The 20,254-nt window shown below is 48.4% G+C and overlaps 1 protein-coding gene across 7 annotated transcripts in view; it reads left to right on the forward strand.

Annotated features, from left to right (window-relative positions):
• Positions 1 to 15,315: 15,315 nt before the first annotated feature.
• Positions 15,316 to 20,254, forward strand: part of TMEM164 (transmembrane protein 164) — a 179,075-nt gene continuing 174,136 nt past the window's right edge. For 4 of the 7 annotated variants that reach the window (XM_035007153.1, XM_035007171.1, XM_035007160.1 and 1 more), the window contains exons 1-2: positions 15,664 to 15,752; positions 16,077 to 16,751. In XM_035007153.1, coding sequence (XP_034863044.1) covers positions 16,362 to 16,751 — 390 coding nt within the window. In that variant the 5' untranslated portion in view covers positions 15,664 to 15,752; positions 16,077 to 16,361. Of the gene's footprint in view, positions 15,342 to 15,647; positions 15,753 to 16,076; positions 16,752 to 20,254 lie in introns of those variants that run through there. The other 3 variants (XM_035007142.1, XM_035007124.1, XM_035007133.1) reach the window with 3 other exon arrangements.

Raw genomic sequence — 20,254 nt, forward strand, 5'->3', positions numbered from 1 at the left:
TTTTGTGTACTACTACAAATGCCAAGAGGTTAGTGAGCTGTCTGAACACAGGGGGACAAACATGAAATATTTTCTTCTCCAATTAATGTTTTAAATTAGCTCAAAGCTCCTTCCCTTCCCGTAAATAAGGTCATATGGGCAGCATTCCTGGTTTTCTAGCCAATGTTATATGATATGTTCAATCCATTCGTGTCCAACTTGAACTCTTCACTCTCATTTCTGTTTCGGGCTGTTTTCCTATGCCCCTCAGCTCAGGCATGCCCTGTGGCCTGAGGGACTTGAGCTCTGTCTTTTCTTCCATCCCTCCCCTCTAATGCTTCTTATTTTTTTTTTTTAAGATTTTATTTATTTGAGACAGAGCGAGAGAGCACGAGCAGGGGTGGGGAGGGGCAGAAGGAGAGGGAGAAGCAGACTTCCTGCTGAGCAAGGAGCTGAGCAGGGAGCCCGACGCGGGGCTTGATTCCAGGACCCTGAGATCATGACCTGAGCGGAAGGCAGATGCTTAACCGACTGAGCCACCCAGGCATCCCCCGCTAAAGCTTTTGATTACTCAAGAATGGGGGCAGCACAATGTTGTGATCAGAAGAAAGGATTATGGTTATTTAGTGTAACGGTCAGATTGGTCAATTTTGTCCTCTGTCTAATAGGCATCCATGTGTCTCTCATGAGCTCTTAGGTGTGTCATCCTTCACAGGTGTGATATTTCCCAGCTGGCTTCATTCTGTTCTTACTCTGGCTCCTGACCCTGATGTGTCCCCCTCCCAATTATTATCATTTATTTTGGTTTTGGTCTCAAAGAATCAAAGAGAAAATATTACAGTGAACTAGTATGTTGAAGTATTATTTCGTGCACATTTCGTGTCAATTATATACATGTTGCAGTATACAAGGTGTTTGTGATCTAAGAAGCTGGGAAGCCACTCCTCTGAAAAGTTAATGTTGAGCTCAGGAGGCCTGGTTTCTGGTCTTAGCCCTGCTGTGTATGAGCTTGTTGGTGACCCGGAACAATTCCCTACTTCTCTCTGGACCTCATGCTCCTTTTCTGGAGGGGGGTTGAACTTGCGTGTCTCTTCCGGCTCTTCCTCGTTGGAACGACAGTAACGACTAAGACCCACACTGATGGAGAGCTAACAATGTGCTAGGCACTGCTCTAGGCACTTATGTGCCTGGAGTGGTTTACGTCACCACAGTTCCGTGCTGTGGATGATTTGTATTACCATCCCAATCTGTAGAGATGAGAAAACTGAGGCCCAGAGAAGTTAAGAGGCAGAGCTGGAATATGGAGCCATGCCTCTGCTCGGTGGGGCTACGCTGCCTTTCTCTGGTTCATTTTGAAGGGGAGATACCGGACCCCTCTTGGCTCAGTGACTACTCAGTGACTTTCCAGGACCCTGGGGCTTTAGTCACTCTTCTTTGGGAAGGTCACTTGGAGTGCACAGACTGGTGTGACATCATGGCCTTAAGTTCTGGCTCCCTTGGGTTCCTCCCGCATTTCCTCTTATCTCATCAAGGGCATAGTTTTATAAATACCAGATTCCCACAAGTTGGTACAGCCACTTTGGAAAACAGTGTGGAGGTGCCTCAAAAAATTAAAAATAGAGCTACCCTATGACCCAGCAATTGCACTCCTGGGCATTGACCCCAAAGACACAGATGTAGTGAAAAGAAGGGCCATATGCACCCCAATGTTCATAGCAGCAATGTCCACAATAGCCAAACTGTGGAAAGAGCCGAGATGCCCTTCAACAGATGAATGGATAAAGAAGATGTGGTCCATATATACAGTGGAATATGACTCAGCCATCAGAAAGGATGAATACCCAACTTTTACATCAACATGGATGGGACTGGAGGAGATTATGCTAAGTGAAATAAGTCAAGCAGAGAAAGTCAATTATCATATGGTTTCACTTATTTGTGAAACATAAGGAATAGCATGGAAGACATTAGGAGAAGGAAGGGAAAAATGGGGGGGGGGATTGGAGGGAGACATGAACCATGAGAGACTATGGACTCTGAGATACAAACAGGGTTTTAGAGGGGAGAGGGGAGGGGGATGGGTTAGCCCGGTGATGGGTATTAAAGAGGGCACGTACTGCATGGAGCACTGGGTGTTATACGAAAACAGTGGATCCTGGATCACCACGTCAAAAACCAATGATGTATTGTATGGTGACTAACAAAACATAATAAAATTAAAAAAAATAATAAATACCAGATTCCCTTTGTCAATCTCTTCCATCAGTTCCCTCTCAACACAGCTCTCTGCTATCTCTTACTTTCCAATATTAGTTTAATATTCTTCATACCCAAGTGCTTTCTAGCCTGACAGATAAGAGAGAAATCAGTGTGTGTGTGTGTGTGTGTGTATTATCTCTGGCCAATAGTCAATATTAAATTTCCTCTTTTTGGACCATGCCATTCAAAACAAAGTCCAACACACTTCTTGCTGCCTCATGAGTTCCAAGAATTTCTGTGGAATCTGCTGGGTTCCCTGTTCCCAAAGCCCTCCTGTCTCCATAGTGGCCCTTTGGAGTCACATAGCCCCCAATCTACAGGCCCTGTGAGTTCTGCCCCATCTCTGGGATCAACCCTGCCCTCCCGCAATTTAAGGGCCTCTAATTCAATGCTCAGGCTCAAGGCAAGTCCTGCTATGACGCAAACTGGGTATCTGTTCTGTTCTTGCCCGTTTCCCTTCCCTGCCCCAGGAATCAGAATTCTCCAATGGCCGTGGCCTTGCAAACTTGTGACTTCCATAATGTGCCTGTTATCTCTGAACACCAGCTGCTTCTAGAGTTCCCGGTGCACTGTTTAACACACCTGCCAGGAAATTCCAAGTCCTCGTCCCCTGAAACTTACTCCACCTGCTGAATTAGGTCCTTCTGTCTAGCATGTGTTATATGAAAGGACGGGGGCCAAATAGATGTTCCGATTTCCTTGGCATTGCAGTTTATACTAGGACATTGTTCAACGTGTGGTCTGTGGAGCTTTTTTAGAAATGCAGAAAATTGGGCCCCGCCCCCTAACCTAGTGGATGGGAATCTGCATTTTTTTTTTTTTAAGATTTTGTTTATTTATTTGACAGAGAGAGACACAGTGAGAGAGGGAACACAAGCAGGGGGAGTGGGAGAGGGAGAAGTAGGCTTTCCGCAGAGGAGAGAGCCTGATATGGGACTCGATCCCAGGACCCTGGGACCATGACCTGAGCCGAAGGCAGTTGCTTAACAACTGAGCCACCCAGGCGCCCGGGAATCTGCATTGTAAAAAGATCTGATCTAGAGGGAGCAGGCTGCCCACTATCAATGGATCAAGTCAGTGAAACAGCATTTAAGCATCTTCTGCTCATAGGATCACTTACTCCACTGAAGTTTAAGCTCCACGAAGGGCAGGAAATTCACGTGTCTTGTTCATTGCTATATTTCCAGTGCCTAGAACGTGTTTGGCAGATGGTAAGGGCTCAATAAATATTTGTTGAAGAAATGAGCAAATGAAAGGATGAAGGGAGGAATTTTACCAACTAGATGGCCTTGGAAAAGTTGCTTAGATTCTCTGAGCTTCATCATTTTCTTCATCTGTAAAATAAAGCTTCATCTCTACTTCCAGGTACGAGGATTAGGCAAAAAGTAGGTGCAGAGTGGCTGAGGTCTTGTTCTATGTGATACTGTCTGTTTGGAAGAGTCTTATTTGATCCATCTATCCATTTATTCATTCATTTAGCAAGAATTAATTGGATATTACATGCCAGGCACTATTCTAAGTGCTGGTGAGTAGAGCAATGAATAAAATGAAGTCCCTGTTCCCAAGAAGTTTACATTGGGAAGAGACAGACATTAATCAACTAAAATTATAATATAGCAGATGAGGATATTTCTCAAGGGAAACAATAAACTGAGTAAGGACTCTCTGTGGAGATAACATTTGAGCAGAGACCTGCAGAAAGCAAAGGGATAATCTATGTGGATATCCAGGGAGAGAGTTTTCCAGGCAGAGCTACAGCCAGTGCAATGGTCCAAAAGCGGGAATATGTGCGGTATGTTTAGGGAACATCAAGACTAGTGTGACCGGAGCAGAATGGTAAAATAGCAAGAATGAGAGGGGGGCCAAAATCATGTAGGGCTTCGCGGTCATTATATGGACTTTGGCTTTTACTCTGAGTGAAATGGGGAGCCATGGGAGAATATTCAGTGAGGAATGACATGATCAAAATTAAATTTTAAGTAAGTTGCTCCAGCTACTGGGTTGAGCGAGAATAGACTTTAAGAGATGAAGGGCAAAGGGCCGCCTAGGTGGCTCAGTTGGTTAAGTGTCTGACTCTTGGTTTTGGCTCAGGTCATGATCTTGTGGTTGTGGGCTAGAGCCATGTGCTGGGCTCTGCGCTCAGTGCAGAGTATGCTTCAGATTATTTCTCCCTCTCCCTCTTCCCCTCCCCCCCTAAAATGAATGAATAAAATCTTAAAAAAATGAGAGAGATTAAGGACAGAAGCAAGGAGCCCAGCTGGGAAGCTATTGCAGTAGTCAAGTAGGAGATGATGGTGACCAGGATCAGGGTGGTAGTGATTGAGGTGGGGAGACCCAGTCAGAGGTGGGGAGACCCGGTTAGATTCTGACATTATTTTAAAGAGAAGTCTGATACATTTTGTGGATGTCTTGGAGATGGGGTGTGGGAAGAAATGGAGTCAAGGATGTCTGCAAGGTTTTTTGACTTCAACAGTTGGAAGGTTGGAGCTGCCATCAACAGAGATGGGAAGGATTGAAGGAGAACCAAGTTTGTGGAAGGGGAATCAGGAAATCTCAAAGTGTCACATTAAATTTGACTATTAGATCTCCAAGAGGGAATGTTGAGTATAGAGTTGGAGAGATGCATGTGGAGTTGAGAGAAGTTAGAACCTCAGATACAAATTTGGAAATCTTCTGTGTATCCAGGGTAGTTAAAGCCACAGAACTGGATGTGACCACCTAGTGAAGAGTATCGAGAAAATAAATAGTCCAAGGTCTGAATTCTGGGGCAATGCAATGGTAGAGGTTGGAAATGAGAGGAGAAACCAAGAAAGAGCATGGAGTAGGAGCAGCCAGGGGGGCAACTGGTGACAGATTGTTGTCCTGGAAGCCATGGGGAGAAAGTGTTTCAAGGAGGAGTGTTTCTGTTTGGGATGCTGATGAAATGTCAAGCCGGATGAAGATAGAGAATGGACCATTTGATCTGACAACATGGAGGTTCATTTGTGACCTTGGGAAGAGCTACTTTGATGAAGTGAAAGAGACAGAAGGCTGATTGGAGATGATTCAAAGGAGAAGTGGAGAAAAACTAGAAACAGTGAATATAGACAGCTCTTCCGAGGAATTTTGCTGTAACAGGGAGACGAGAAATGGGACAGAAGCTGGGGGGGGGGGGGGGGGGGATGTAGGGTCAATGGAGGACTTTATTTTTGAAATGGTAGATACCACAACATGTAAATAGGAAGAAATTATTGAGGCAAGAGAGAAGTGAGAATTTCTGGAGCCATGTTCTTAAGCAGGTGGGAGGAGGTAAGATTAAGGGCACAAATGGAGTTAGTGAAAGAGCCAGGATATCCCTTCCTTCAAAGCCTCTTGCTCTCCACCACCATGCTACAGGGCTACCCAGAGAATACCCATCAGGCATCGCCCAGAAGTTGGTTCTACTCTTTGGATTCAGGCCACCATTACCACTTGGCTTTCACTGGGAGGAAGAATTAAATAGAGGAAACATTATTCCAGCTTATCTTCTGATTCCCTAAAAGCCCTTCCTTCCCCCTTCTGATTTCATTTGTCACACTGGGGGGAAAAAATGGACTCTATAAGAAAGGCCAGTGACTGTTCGGTCTTATTTGTAATACTGGCTTAGTGGGCAAAGAGTACCAGTTGTCTCCCTTCTGTTTCTCCTCTTATCCTCCACAGAGCTCTAATGTTGCTCTTTCTGGTTATTATAGCAATCCAAGGAGCCACAGTCATTTCTGCAGGTGCTTTTTTCACCTGCCCGGAGGAATAGGCAAGAATCTTGGCAGATGGGAGTAAGAAGGAGGGTGGAAAGCAGGGAAATGTCAGAACCACCCTGTTGCAATCGTGCTTCTCTGTAGCGTTTGAGAATCACCAAGGAAATTCCCTTAGGAAAGGGCAAGTCATTTTTCCTCCCTTCCCTCTCCTCGCCGCAAGGCAGCAGATACAGATGTGCTTACTCTGTGGGCCATTTGCGGTGGCTGGAATGGCTCATCCCAGAGATGTGAGCCCACCTAGAGTAGGAAGGGCCAATGACAAGAGATTGACAAAAAAATACCAGCCAGGTTTCCCAGTCAGGTGGCACTATTTGAACATTTCAGGCTGTGTTTGAAAGTAAATATATACAGATGTAGTGAAAAGAAGGGGTACCTGCACCCCAATGTTCATAGCAGCATTGTCCACAATAGCCAAACTGTGGAAGGAGCCAAGATGTCCTTCAACAAATGAACAGATAAAGAAGATGTGGTTCATATATACAATGGAATATTACGCAGCCATCAGAAAGGATGACTACTTACCATTTACATCGACATGGATGGAACTGGAGGGGATTATGCTAAGTGAAATAAGTTAAGCAGAGGAAGACAATTGTCGTATGGTTTCACTCATATGTGGAACATAAGGAATAGTGTGGAGGACCACAGGGGAAGGGAGGGAAAACTGAATGGGAAGAAATCAGAGAGGGAGACAAACCATGAGAGACTCTTGACTCCGGGAAACAAACTGAGGGTTGTGGAAAGGGAGATGGGTGGGGGGATGGGGTGATTGGGTGATGGCCATTAAGGAGGGCACGTGATGTGATGAGCACTTAGTGTTACAAACAACTGATGAATAACTTGAACTCTACCTCTGAAACTAATGTTGGCTAATTAAATTTAAGTTAAAAAAAGAAAAAAAAGAAAGTATAATTTTCTGGGCCAAGGGAAAAGGAGAAGTGGAAAGAGACAGGGTAAGGAAGAGAAAAGATAGAAGCAAGAAGGAAGGAGCAGTGACAGACATTTGGAGAGATGGCAGAAGAACAGGAAGTGAAAACCCAGGCTGATCGTGCCTCATGCTAGTTATTTGGCCCCTTTAGCCCTGGGTGCTGGCTATAACAAGATAGCCACTTTTGCCCTACCCCCTCCAGCTTGCATAAATACACACACTTCCATGTGAAACTTGGGACTTCGAACATTTACATCAGAGCAAGAAGGAAAACCGGAAGTCATTTTTCTGCTCTAAATCTAAGTTATTCTTCTTTTCCTCTTCCTAGGTGTGCAGGGCCTTTTGACCAATATAGTACTCACCGTCTGCACCTAAGAACCACCTTGGCGGGCATCCATTAAAAATGCCATATATTAGAGAGCTCGAATAATGCAACTGGAGCACAGTATTATGTTATTTCTTTCTTTTTTTTTTTTTAAGATTTTATTTATTTGAGAGAGAGAATGAGAGAGCACATGAGAGGGGGGAGGGTCAGAGGCAGAAGCAGGCTCCCTGCCGAGCAGGGAGCCCGATGCGGGACTCGATCCCGGGACTCCAGGATCGTGACCTGAGCCGAAGGCAGTCGCTTAACCAACTGAGCCACCCAGGCGCCCCAATGTTATTTATTTCTTAATCTAATCCTCTGCCTTTAGATGCTGGAAATGAGAATTAGTCAGAGTCTAATCTCTCCAGAGATGTTTTCTTTCCAGGCAAGCCTGGTCTGTCTCCTATAGAAAACAGAATGAAATCCAATCTTCAGATGATATGATGAGAAAGGGGGAAAAAAGCAAACAGGGCTAGGAGGGACCCAGAAAATGCAAATGGCCCTAGAGGGCAGATAAATCCTTCCCCCCCCCCCCAGAAGCAGCATTTTGGAAAGATTCCTTCCATTTATGGTTGACATGACCATCTCAGACAGATGACGTGACTGGGTTAAAATAAGCTTCGGTTATTGCAGTAGACCCAACTGAGGGGGAGAAAAATCCTGTTAAGGGCAAAAAAAAGAGAATAAACAACACCATGAGATAGATCTCTTTCTTTATATTTTTTGTGTCTGTTTTTTGTTTTTTTACTTTTTTCCTTCTTTTACCTCGAAAGAATTGAGGGGCTCCTGGGTGGCTCAGTCGGTTAAGTGGCCGACTCTTTTTTTTTTTTTTTAAGATTTTATTTATTTATTTGAGAGAAAGAGAGCACATGAGAGGGGGGAGGGTCAGAGGGAGAAGCAGACTCCCTGCCGAGCAGGGAGCCTGATGCGGGACTCGATCCAGGGACTCCAGGATCATGACCTGAGCCGAAGGCAGTCGCTTAACCAACTGAGCCACCCAGGCGCCCCAAGTGGCCGACTCTTGATTTCAGCTCAGGTCATGATCTCAGGGTCATGGGATCGAGCCCTGCATCAGGCTGGGCTCTGTGCTGTGTGTAGAGCCTGCTTAAGATTCTCTCTCTCCCCCTCCTTCTGCCCCTCCCCACCCTGCTCATGCTGTCTCTCTCTCCCTCTGCAAAAGATAAATAAATTAAAATTAACATTAAAATAATTGAATAGGGGAATGGCTTCTGCACTTAGAATTGGAGTTCCTTTGACCTGTGAGGGAAACAGAATTTTTGGACCCAATTATCCACTCATCCCTTTCCTTTGGAAACTCCGGACCAAATCCTGTATGTAAGAATTTTCTTTTTGCTTTTTAAAAATTAAACTCTTTATTTGAAGATAATTGTAGGTCCGTGTGCAGTTTCCCCTTACCCTCTTTATGATTTATGTGTGATAAAAACACTTCACATTAAGACCTACCCATTTAGCAAATGTTTAAGTATATAATACAGCATTGTTAATTACAGGCACGATGCTGCACTGTATTTACTTTTTAAAGTCCAGTCACATTTTACTTTAGTGGATCCTGTCACTCTTCATCTTCATGACAAAGTTCATAAATATTCTGCCACACAACCTCTGAAAACGTAGGAAATGTCACATCAGAGATGGCCCATTCTGAAGCAGAAAAACAGAAAGATTCTGAGTCTTATGCCATCACGGCATCTTACAGGTCACCTGCCGTGATGATAAATTATACCTTTCTTTACATGGAGTTCCTGCAAACCATGGTAAGCCAGAGTAAAGGAACCATCAGATATGGAAAGGAATGGAATCTGGAATTGTGCGGGGGACTAATAGTCTATCATGATCTCTACAGGTCAGAAAGAACGGATGGAGGGCTGATGAAGAGAATAGATGGAAGAAAACAGCAGGAAGTGGCCCCGAAGTTAAGGCTTTGCCACGAGTCTCACCAAGCAGGGGAGGCTCTTGGCAAGAGGCTGGGGGCGAATGGAGATAAACCAAGAATCTGAGGATAAAATGCTCATTTTTTGAACTCTTGGTGTATATATGTGATGAGCATGCCAGAGGCCGATCCATGGGCAAAATGGGGACTCCTGTGTCTTATTCCTCTGTTCTTTCTGTCTCTGTTTCCTTAGAAACAAATCCATCAATATCCGGAGAACCCCATCCAAGAGGGAACTGCTCTGAAGATATTCAGTCCCCAAGGGTTTTGAAAGCAGATGTCAGCTATGCCAAATGAGTCCTTGAAAGAGCAAATCACTTCCTGATCTGAAGCAGCAAATAAAAAAGCATACCCATTTTGAAAGGTAGGAAGTATCACGCAGTGCTCAGATAATTAAAATACTGCGATCATGAGGCTGAGGTCCTGGGCGCAAACCCTGTGTGGCTCATTTGTCTCTCAACTCCCTAGGTCCAAACAGTAGAGACTGTGCTCCTGTTCATAGATTAGTCCTCCACACCTAGTCAGTCCTTTTGCAAGAATAAGCCACAGGTCATATGAGATCCTCTGGGCAGGAGGCAGGGTGGCGTGGGGGTCAGGCTCTGCGTTCGGATAGATCTGGCTTGGAAAGTCGCCCTTCCATTTATTACCACTGGGACCTTAAGCTAATTACTTATTCTCTCTCTCTCTCTCTCTTTCTCCTTAAGCCTTGCCCCCTGCCCAGGGGTTGAGATAATTTAGCACCTAACTACTCAATAAATGACAGTTGTTACTATTTTTTCATTATCGTTAATAATGTTGTAATTCTCAGGTGCGGATTGAGACACCAAGTGTAAATTTGGAAGCTGATTGCTACTGCCGTGCTTCCCCTCATGAATTCTCAGAAGAGATGCAAATTCACCTGGCCCTGGATACTCTTTAACCCACTCCAAGAGGGGGGTGTTATTATCAATACTCCTTCGTAATCTCAAGTCAAATGAAGTCTATCTCTTTTCCTCCACCTGACTCCTCCGCTGGAACAATGAATGAAAAAGCTCTTGGGCTCCCCACAAGCGGCCCAATCGCTTTATCTTCACTGTAACAGGGAGGAGATAGTGCCCTGAGTGCTTATCTAACAAATGGAGACCAGGTTAGGGTAGAGGACTTGCCTAGAGCTAGAATGGATGCGCTTACAGCTCTCAGAATCCTCCAGGGGTTCCCAAGCAAGCTTTCCAAAATTGCTTTCAGCATATTGATGTCCGACAGCGTTGCGATTCAGGAAAAGAGCAACTACAAACCGCCAGCTTGCCCATATCTCAAAATCAATTGCACATGTACCAGATGCTTGGTTTCCTTTCTTTTTCTTTCTTTCTTTTTTTTTTTTAAGATTTATTTATTTATTTGAGAGAGCGAGAAAGTACACGAGAGGGGGGAGGGTTAGAGGGAGAAGCAGGCTCCTCGCCGAGCAGGGAGCCCGATGTGGGACTCGATCCAGGGACTCCAGGATCATGACCTGAGCCAAAGGCAGTCGCTCAACCAACTGAGCCACCCAGGCGCCCGTTTTCTTTCTTTCTTTCCTTCTTCTTCCCCTGCAGGAAAAGTGTGAGGTTCCTAATAACACCACTGCTATGTTGTGGCGGGACAGGATGTCAGTTCTACCTGAGGCTACAGCAGCGAAAGGGCATTCAACAGAAAATTGGTCCACTTGACCCACTCAGGGTAGATTTGATTTCTGCTTTAGGATTAAAGCATGCATTTTTTTGAAATTGAAAAGGGGGGAAAAAATCCCTAAAGCAAACAGTTATGGAGTCCCTTACTTGCCAGGCAGGGTGCTAGCTACTTTCCATATATATTACCACATTGATCCTCACCACCACCCTGCAAGGTAAATACTGCAAATAACACATTACATAGGAGGGAAAAAAAGGCTCTGAGAGGTTAAGTCACTTGCCTGGGGATGCAAAAGCTCATTGTTGACAAGGAATTGAGTCCATGTCTATCTGATTTCAGGGCCAGTTCGTTCATTTACTTTGTTATTCAAATATTGACACATAAAACAAAGTTGATACTTTCATGTTAATTTTGACATCGGGTCTTAAAATATTTCTTGCAACACTCAACTTCTGCCAAAAAAAGCGATGTGCCTTTATGCATTCTAATGCTCGAACGATGTTTTCTGTGAAATCTTAGCTATAAAATACCTGTTTGCACATCTTACCTGGCACACAGTGTCCCTTAATACATATTTATTAAAAAAAAAAAAAAAAAACAGTAACAAAGGATATGAGGAAAAACAGCCAGGAGAAATGAGCCTCCCTCAGGAAGATGCCGGGTCTGCCATTTCCATGCACTAACTTAGCTGGCAATGAATGAATGTATGTCTCTATTCAATGAAGCAATTCCTTCATTACCTCATTATGGTATAGACAAGAAAAGGGGTATCAGGGATTCCAAACTGCTGCCCGAATCTGTAAGGCCAGTTCTCCCACACTAACGTGCCCCCATTATTTTCAGGGAATATTGAAGCCAGAAGGGAATTTAGAGGGAGTGACTGAAATCCTTTCAGATTCCAAAAGAGAGAGCCAAGACCCAAAGAAAGGGAGTGACTGGCCCAAGCTAGTCAAATCCATCCCAGGTGTCCTGGCTGCCAGTCCCCTGTGCTTTCAACTATAATACCGGACTGCCCAGCCAGGCTTGCGGAGGCTGTGTCACGGACAGAGGAAGCAGCCCAAGTCCTGAAGAGTGCCCTCCTTTGCCCAGTATGCCACAGCAAGCTTTTGGCTCTGCCTGAGCTCGTGACATTTAACCACAGACCTTTCTTGGAACCCCTGGACAAAAGACAACCGCCTGACTGCTTCATGACTTAAATAGCCAAATAATGCCAAACTGCATTTCTGATGACAGAGTGGTACCTTAGGGACCATAAGCCAAGAAAACATTTTTTCCACGGATGGTCAATGAATGGAATTAAGGGCAAGTTTACATTTGGAAGCTTGAGGACCAAATTTTCGTCTTGAACTTTTTCTTTGACTTGGCTCGGGCTTTCTAGATTATAAATAAAAGGTTTAATAATGTCAGTTTCTGGTCAAAGTTAGTCTACCTCAAACCAAAGACCATTTTTTGGGGGGAGGGGGTAGGGTGTGCTGTCACTGAAGTTTTTATTTCTTTTCTTAGTAGGGACGTGACATGTGTCCAAAGTGTCTTCCCTCGTGAAAGCATGACTTTTTCATTACTTAAGATGTAAGGACGATAATCATCTTTTGGATTCTATATCAGCAAGATTACAAAGAGCCTCATGTGTATAATCTTCTTTGTCCCAGTCATATTCTTGTGAAATAGGGTGGGATTTGCACCTTTCGGCCAAATATGAGGACAGCAAGTCAAGGCAGCAGGTCAAGGACCCAAGGCAAAAAGAGATTCCTCTTGCAAATGTCTCTTACAAAAGAGTAACTTCTCAGTTTTCAGAGATTTTCCAGTGTCTGCTGTTTTTAAAATATAATCAGCCTAAACTACTCCTTATGCCAAAGGGGTGGGGTGACAAGTTCTGCTTCCCTTCACCACCATGAAGGTCCACGGTCACCTTCAGTACCCTGAAGCCGGGAGAGCTGATTTTTCCCCCATGATCTCCCTGAAGGGAGCCTGGATTCCAGGTTGCCATTTCACCGTGCCCTGCAAGGCTCCACTTTAAAGTTCATTTGCTCTTGTGACTGGAGACAAGAAGCCTCTGGCCTGTGTCCCAGCAAGGAAACGATCGGGACCTTTGTCTGAGTCTTTTCGAGTTTCTAAAATTTGACCCACCATTTTGGTTCAATTATGGCTTGCCTTTTACCCAGGGGGACAAAAATCTCCTAGTGTCTGTCTCGTGCCTCCTGTATTTGCCACTCGGCTAGGTGCTGTAGGGGGAGGGGATTAGAAAAGATTAAGACCCATCCCCTGCTGTCAAAGATCTGAGTGTGGGAGACAGGAGTAACAATGAGAGAACAATGGGAGGCAGTATGTGATTCAGGATAAAATGAGTAGTGCAGGCAGTAACTGCTATAGAAGTTCAGAGGAGGGAGAAAGCTCTGGGAGCTGGGGCTGGGGGTTGGGGGAGACAGCAATATCACGTGAGATCTGAAGGATGGGTAGGATTGTTTATGCAGATGTGGGGGAGGGCACTAAGCTCGAGGGTGTAGGCCTGCTTGTGCTCCAGTACACCCAGCTGCAGAACTGGGTATCCATAATGGGTAGGGTTCATTGAGCACTTTCTCTGCACCCGATACTGCAAAGGGTTCCACATAATTCAACTCATTTACAAGTGCGTCATCCTAGGAATTGGAGAATAACCAATAGCCCTAAGTTAATGGAAATTGAGGAACAGAGAGGTTGCATTAAGTTGCCCAAGGTGACACAGTCAGTAAAGGGAATTACAGCCCGGGTCCTAGAACCACTGGACTCTCCTATCTGTGAAAAAGAGGAATTTGGGACTCAGGTGTGGAAGTTGGCCTGGCTACAGTCATTAAAGAAGGTCATTTTGCAAACACAGGGCCCTCTAGGCCAAATTGCCAACCAAGGTTCAGCATGAAAACCGGAGGGATTCATGAAGTCATTTACTGAATTCTATAACCTCATTCTCACTTCCTCGGAGATAGGAACCCTGAGGTCTCCTGATGCTGCACGTCTCTGCCAGGAGCGCTGCAACCTGATCCTTAATGTTCCTTGGTTATGTTGCAGAGGATTTAATAAAACACCTAAGGAGAATGAATGAGTGAGCCCTAGAATCAATTCCGGTTTGTTGCTGTTTGTTCTTTATTAATTAGCACTTGAAGAGCATCAGGCCTATGGTGGAGACCATACAAAGCTTGGAATTAGATAAAGCTACCTGGCTCTGAAGCTCTTTTTGTCGGGAAAACCAGACTTGGAAAGGATGGGAGGACAATGGCCTGATAATACAGCAGATTGTATTTTAATGTTTTGAGTCTGGCTTGCAGCCAACACCCAAAAGTGTTTCCTAGGCAAAGTGCCTAACTGTGTTTTTCCTGGATATTCTCCTAACTCACTGTGAGTCTTCAATAAATATTAAACCAACATGAAGTAGATGCTGAGGTCCTTTTCCTGCTTTCTTGTCCCAAGAAGAGCGAACTACAGTCTGAGGGTAGGAAACAGCAAGGAAGAGGGGACCTTGTTCCAATCAGAGGCTCTTATTCGATTCCTGGGCCCCTGCAACACCCCCCATTGTCCTGGCGGGCCTCCAGGGGCAGGGCACTCAGCTCCGTGCGGGTTGGGAAGCAGCAGCTCCCTTGCAGGGAGAAGGGAGGGAAGGAGGTCAGGGGAAGCTTCTTTTCCTGCAGCAAATCTACCACGGAGGGCACGGCAGGAGAAAAAGGGAGAAGGAGGGCCGGGAGAGGGAGTGCCTGCGGCCTGAGTAAAGAGAGAAAAATAACTGGAGCAGAGCAGGAGGCAAAGGGGCCTCCATCCCCAGGCGCTGAAGTGGGGGAGTGGGATCGTGGCTACGAAAGGGAAGGGAAGGGGACATCCTGGTCCCGCAGGAGTCTAGTTTCAGGGCGGAAAGGCGGAGACGCGCCGAGCAGAAGGTCATGCCCAGCAAACGCCCCGTGAAGCAAAGCCAGCACAGCAGCTCGGCGCTAGACAGGCTGATTCATTCCCCCCGAGCTTGGTGAGGGCCCGCTGAGCGCCTACTATGTGCTCGGTGGACGCAGACGCGCCCGGGGGAACCGGGTCGCGGGAGCTGGAGGCGGCCGGGAAGGCTTCACGGAGGGGGCGAACTGTGTAGTCGGCGGCGAAGGAAGGTAGAGGTGCACACGTGCTGGCTCGAGGAGCGCCCAACGCGAGGCAGGCCGGGGAGGAGGGGAAGGAGGCGGGGACTGAGGCCGGAGGAGGGAGGAGGAGGGAGGCCGGGCGGAGGGACGGCGGGGAGGGGGGAGGGAGGGGAAGAAGGAGGAAGCGAGCGCGGCCGCTGCAGGGGGAGGAAGACGGGGAGGAGGAGCCGCGCGCGGTGGCGGCGGCGGCGGCAGCTGCGGCCGCCGGGGGAGCCGAGCGCCGGGGCGCGGGGAGCGCGCGGAACGCGGGAGCCGAGCGGCCGCCGACCCCGGGCCGCGGGCCGAGCTGCGGGTGAGTGGAGCCCCGAGGGGCGCGGCGGCCGGTTCCCGGGCCGGGCGGGAGGCGCGGGCAGATGCGGCGCCGGGGCGGAGGGAGGGGGCCGGCCGAAGCCCAGCCCCCGGCTGGCCCGGCCTCCCGCTCCCCCCCCCCACTCCACTCCCCGCGGCTTCCTCCCGCCGCTGCCTGCGCCAGGGGGGCAGGTCCCGGGCTGGCCGCGGGCGGGGCGGGGGGGGGGGGGGGTGCTGCCCGAGGGCTGGCGTCTGGGGCCGGGGGTGGAGCTGGGGACTCGGGGGTGGACCCGGGGGCGGGCGGCCGGCCCGGGTCGGCGCTAAATTGGCCGGAGGGGCCCGTCGGCGGCGAAGTAGCTAGCAGGGGGCAGAGACGGCCACGCGGTTGCAGGAGTAAGAGATCCCCCTGTGGCGAGTGCGTGAGACGAGGAGTCCGGCGTCCCTGCCATCCCCGTCGCCCTCCCCGCCTGCCCGGCCCCTCTAGCTCCTCTCCTGGCCTCCGCGTGTCCCCTCGCTCTCACCCCCGCCGCTCCCCGGTTGGCTCCCGCGGCACTGCCGGGTCCCCTCGGCCCTCGCCCTGACCCTCCCGGCCTCCGGCTTCCCCTGACCCCTGCCTGCTTCGCCACTGCCCCTGTTCCCTTTTTCTGCCCTCGCTAGTTAGCCCGCCCCGCTTCGTAATTCCCGATGCAATTGCCTCTTTGAGACCTTTTTTTTTTTTTCTTCCTCTCCTTCCTTTTAGATTGGCCAACGGCTCCTTTCAACCCTGCCTCGTTGGTGGCCACTGGAGAAGCGCGGGGGGCTCCCCAGACAGCCGTGGGGACAAGTTAGAGCCAGCACTTGACCCCGGGCCTCGCGTGTAGCTCCCCTCCCCCCCCGCTCTAGGTGCCCCGGTGTCTGGAGGGGGGGGGTGCGGGTGCGGGGGTGTGCCCTCCGTACACGTCCCAGCACCCGGGCAACCCTCGGGGCTTGTGTTCCATCTCGCTCTCTCTTCCTGCACGGTGGTCGAGGGGAACCACTTGGCATCATGTCCCGGTATAGCTACCAAAGTCTCCTGGACTGGCTCTATGGGGGCGTGGACCCCAGCTTTGCAGGCAATGGGGGCCCCGACTGTGCTGCCTTCCTCCCTTGGCAGCAGCGGCTGCTGGAAAGTGTGGTGGTCCTGACCCTGGCCCTGTTGGAGATCCTGGTGGCCCTGCGGCACATCCTGAGGCAGACGAAGGAGGACGGTAGGGGTGGCCGTGGCTGCCAGCCAGATAAGGTGACCCAGCGGCCAGAGGAAGGCAAGGAGAGCCTGAGCAAGAATCTGCTCTTAGTAGCCCTGTGCCTGACCTTCGGGGTGGAGGTGGGCTTTAAGTTCGCCACCAAGACCGTCATCTACCTGCTCAACCCCTGTCACCTGGTCACCATGATGCATGTGAGTCTGTTGACTTTTTCCGTGGCAGCCTTAGTGATAAGAGTCATTTTGTGTGCTCAGGACACTCGGAAGTGTAGGGCACTTCATCCGGCGGGAAGTGGGACCCTTAAAAATGATTTTCCAAGGGCTCTGCCACCGTGTTCCTAGGAACCCACTGGCACTCTGGTGGGCTATCCCTCCCCCCACCCCCAGCCCTGCCCTGGCCTTTCACAAGCCGGAAGTGCAGCCCCAGCCAGGTGCCCTTTCTGAGTCACATCTGGGGTCCACGGCCTGCCCCCATCCCCTCTGCTGCAGTTAATTTCCCAGAGGCCTGATGACACTCTTTCCTAGAGGTGGTCACATAAGGTTCCTTGTCCCCACTGTGCTACTTTGGGGAAATACTTTTATGGGTTTCCCTTAATGACTCTTTCATTTGGGATTTTCATGCTTGAGCAAGGTCTGCCTTTGAACTGAGGTGCTGGAGCCAGCACCAAGCTCCTACTAAGTGCGCTCTGAAACAGGCTGACTCGTGAACTTTGGGTGGGTGATCTCTATCCATGGTGAGAGGGTTGTTTATTTTTTGCAGACCTCTCCATCTTCTTGCTCTTACTCTGTTCCCTGTGGTCATGGTCTGGGGTGCTCAGAGAGCTGATTTCTTTACCTCCCATTAGCGGTGCTAAGAAAAACAAATGGGACTGAAAAGGAAAGTTGCCAGATACATAAAAATAATCTGGGTGAGGACCAAGAGTGAGACTGTCTTTCTGTACTCAGCCTGTGTGGAGAGATGTTCTAAAACTATAAAATCATGGAGGAGGAGGAAGAGGAGAAAAGGGAAAAAAAAAAATCTTTTTTAGATTTCAGGCTGTGAGAAACCTGGTGTGTTTTATTCAGGGACAGTTTGGAAACCTGTCATTAGCATCTTTATTGCTTTTATATTTGTAGAAGGTTATTCTCAGGAGACTTGTGACAGCCTGGTGTGGGGCAAGAGGTTGAGATTATTATCTTGGTTTTACAGGCCTGGTGGGGCCCAGGGACGGGAGGTCGCTTGCCTGCAGCCCAAAGATGAATTAGCGTCTGGGTTGGAAAGCTAACCCACCCTCTTTGGGGTTGCAGGCTGTCAGTGGAATGACAGGGCTGTCTCAGGGGAGAAGCCGAGGCTGATCAGCATGGCGCTGCCTACTTGCTCGGTCTGTGTGCTAGGCACTCCTTTGATTGCAGGTTCTTGGCCTCAGTTTCCCAATCTGTAAAATGTGGTCAGTGGCCTCGAGCCCCTTCCCGTCTTTACAGACGTGGCAGGGAGGTGTGGATAGCTGTGGAATAAAGAGGGTGTTATTGGTCGGGTGGCTGGCAGCACCGAGCGGGGCTGGAGGGCAGCATTTTTTTCTTTTTTTAAGAGAGGGCTTCTTGGGATGTGATGCCATTCACAAGAAGCCCAGGGCTCTCGCAGCTAGACCTTCTGGGTAAATTTGAGCCAGTCCTCTTTCTTTCTTTTTTATGAATGGGCTTTTTGTTAATGAGAGGAAACAACGCATCTCAGCCGCTGCTATGTGAGGCTCTTGGGACAGGAGTGCTTTTTTTGGATGGCAGGTGGTGAGGGTCAGAGGGTGCCTCTTCTACAAAGGGGTCTTGAGGCCTCTGGCAGCCACATATCTAGAAGGTCAACAAAGGACTAAATTCAGCCTGACTGGGGCTGCTGCTGGTGTGATGACATCAAACCTGGCAGCACCAGGGTTTTCAGTGGAAAGGTTTTTAGAAGCTTTCAGAAGCCTCTGGAGACACGGTTCTGGCATTAATTAGTTGTGTGACTTTGAGGAAAAAGACACTTGCTGGGCCTCAGTTTGCCCATCCGCAAAATGACACAGAGCTGCATTTCCAGCTCTGGGCGGTCAGCGTTCTCTGATTCTTTTCTCCTTAAGTAGTGGCCGGGGATGCAACAGAGAGCCGGCTATTCTGGAAATGCTTTTGGCCTCCTCGTGTGGAAAAAGGGAAACTCGTTTCTTCTTTGCTGACGTCAGGTGGCCTTGTTCATCTTCTGCTTCCTGTATCTCCCCAGTAAAGTCGGCCTGACCAGGCCACCCTTGGGCACACGTGTAGATGATGATGGCACTTGGGGCTGGCGGCTGCAGAGGGATGGGTGCTTGGGCAGGAGGTGAGGGGGCTGTCTAGGGACTGATTCCTGTCACCTGTGCTTTTTCTTTTGTCCTGTGCTTCCCTTAAACTCTGAAGCCCTAGGGCCGAGGCAGAGCACAGAGTCATGCTGAGGAATTCTTGAGCCTGACCAGGGTTATTCTCCTTTGCTCTTTACTCCTGTCACTGCTTTGTGTCATTTAAATAGTCACCTCAGGCCTGCTGCGGGCCCCAGCCTTTGGTCAGTCCCACATCCCATACCCTGCCTATGGCTCTTCCTGGGAAGCAGGGAAGTATGGATTTTTAAAAGTTGCTGTGAGTCCTTAAAGAAAAATTAACAACAGATGGTTGGAAACAGTTTTCCGACTTGACTGCGGCAAGGACTAAAGATAGCAAGTCTGGTTAATAATACCTTACACTTATCTGGCACTTTACTGTTTATAAGGCACTTTCACGGACATGATCTTGTTTAGGGTCATGATAGGTTACCCGGGGCCTGGAAAAAGAGACGTTAAAATGTTTCCTGCGGCTGTGTATATTCCAGAGGGGCGATGTTGAGTACAGACAAACGCTTTGGCAAGTGAACTTGCTGAATTAGGCTGCACGATGGCAGGACATTCTGTGGAGTTCAGAGGTCCTGAAAAGGCAAGGGACACATTGGCTGAAATGAAAGAGACAGCTTAGCAGAAACATTTCTGATGTGTTTCTCTCCACAGGATGACTCAATTTGGGCTTCATAGAAAGGCCTTGTTCCTCTGAGTCCACCTAAGTTTATAACAAGGACAGTATTGCTTTAGGCCAGGAAGTGGAAGAGTTGGAGGGAAATTGGTTAGTCTCCCCATCTCCCATTTTTCAGTCTGTAAAATATTTATTCCCAAGGCCTTTTTAAACAGCCCCTCATCATAGCCATGCTGCTCTTGGGTGACTGCCAGCTTTAGAAGCATAAGGAAGGGCCGTTTTTGTGGCTGAGTTCTGGTCTTGATTAATATTCCTGCTGTCCAGTTTCTTTTTGGTCTCATCTGCTTTCTCGAAGGCCCCAGGACTGTGGGTGATAGCGGTTTGTGTGATCCAAGTGCCAGTGTCTCCCATCTCAGCTTAAGCCAGAGACGTGGGAGGGTTCTCAGGGTCAGCAAGTGCCAAGCAAGAATCACACACCGTTGTTAAGCCCCTTGGTGAATATCAGGGGTGTTTCCCAATTACACCAATAAGTATTTCTTCAAACATGGCTACTTCCTTCATGCGTATTATTTTGGCAGGTGGGAGTGACAGGGAATGAATTTACACAGCGATTATGCTATTTGCCAGAAATCACCCAGCAACGTCATGGCAGAGGCGGCTTTAACACTGAGCTGCCACTGTGGGAATCGAGGCCTTAGCAGAAAGCGATTCTCGTAGCC

Source organism: Mirounga leonina, unplaced genomic scaffold (genome assembly GCF_011800145.1).
Source record: "Mirounga leonina isolate KUSES-001 unplaced genomic scaffold, KU_Mleo_1.0 Mir_101664, whole genome shotgun sequence".
Classification (NCBI taxonomy): Eukaryota; Metazoa; Chordata; class Mammalia; order Carnivora; family Phocidae; genus Mirounga; species Mirounga leonina.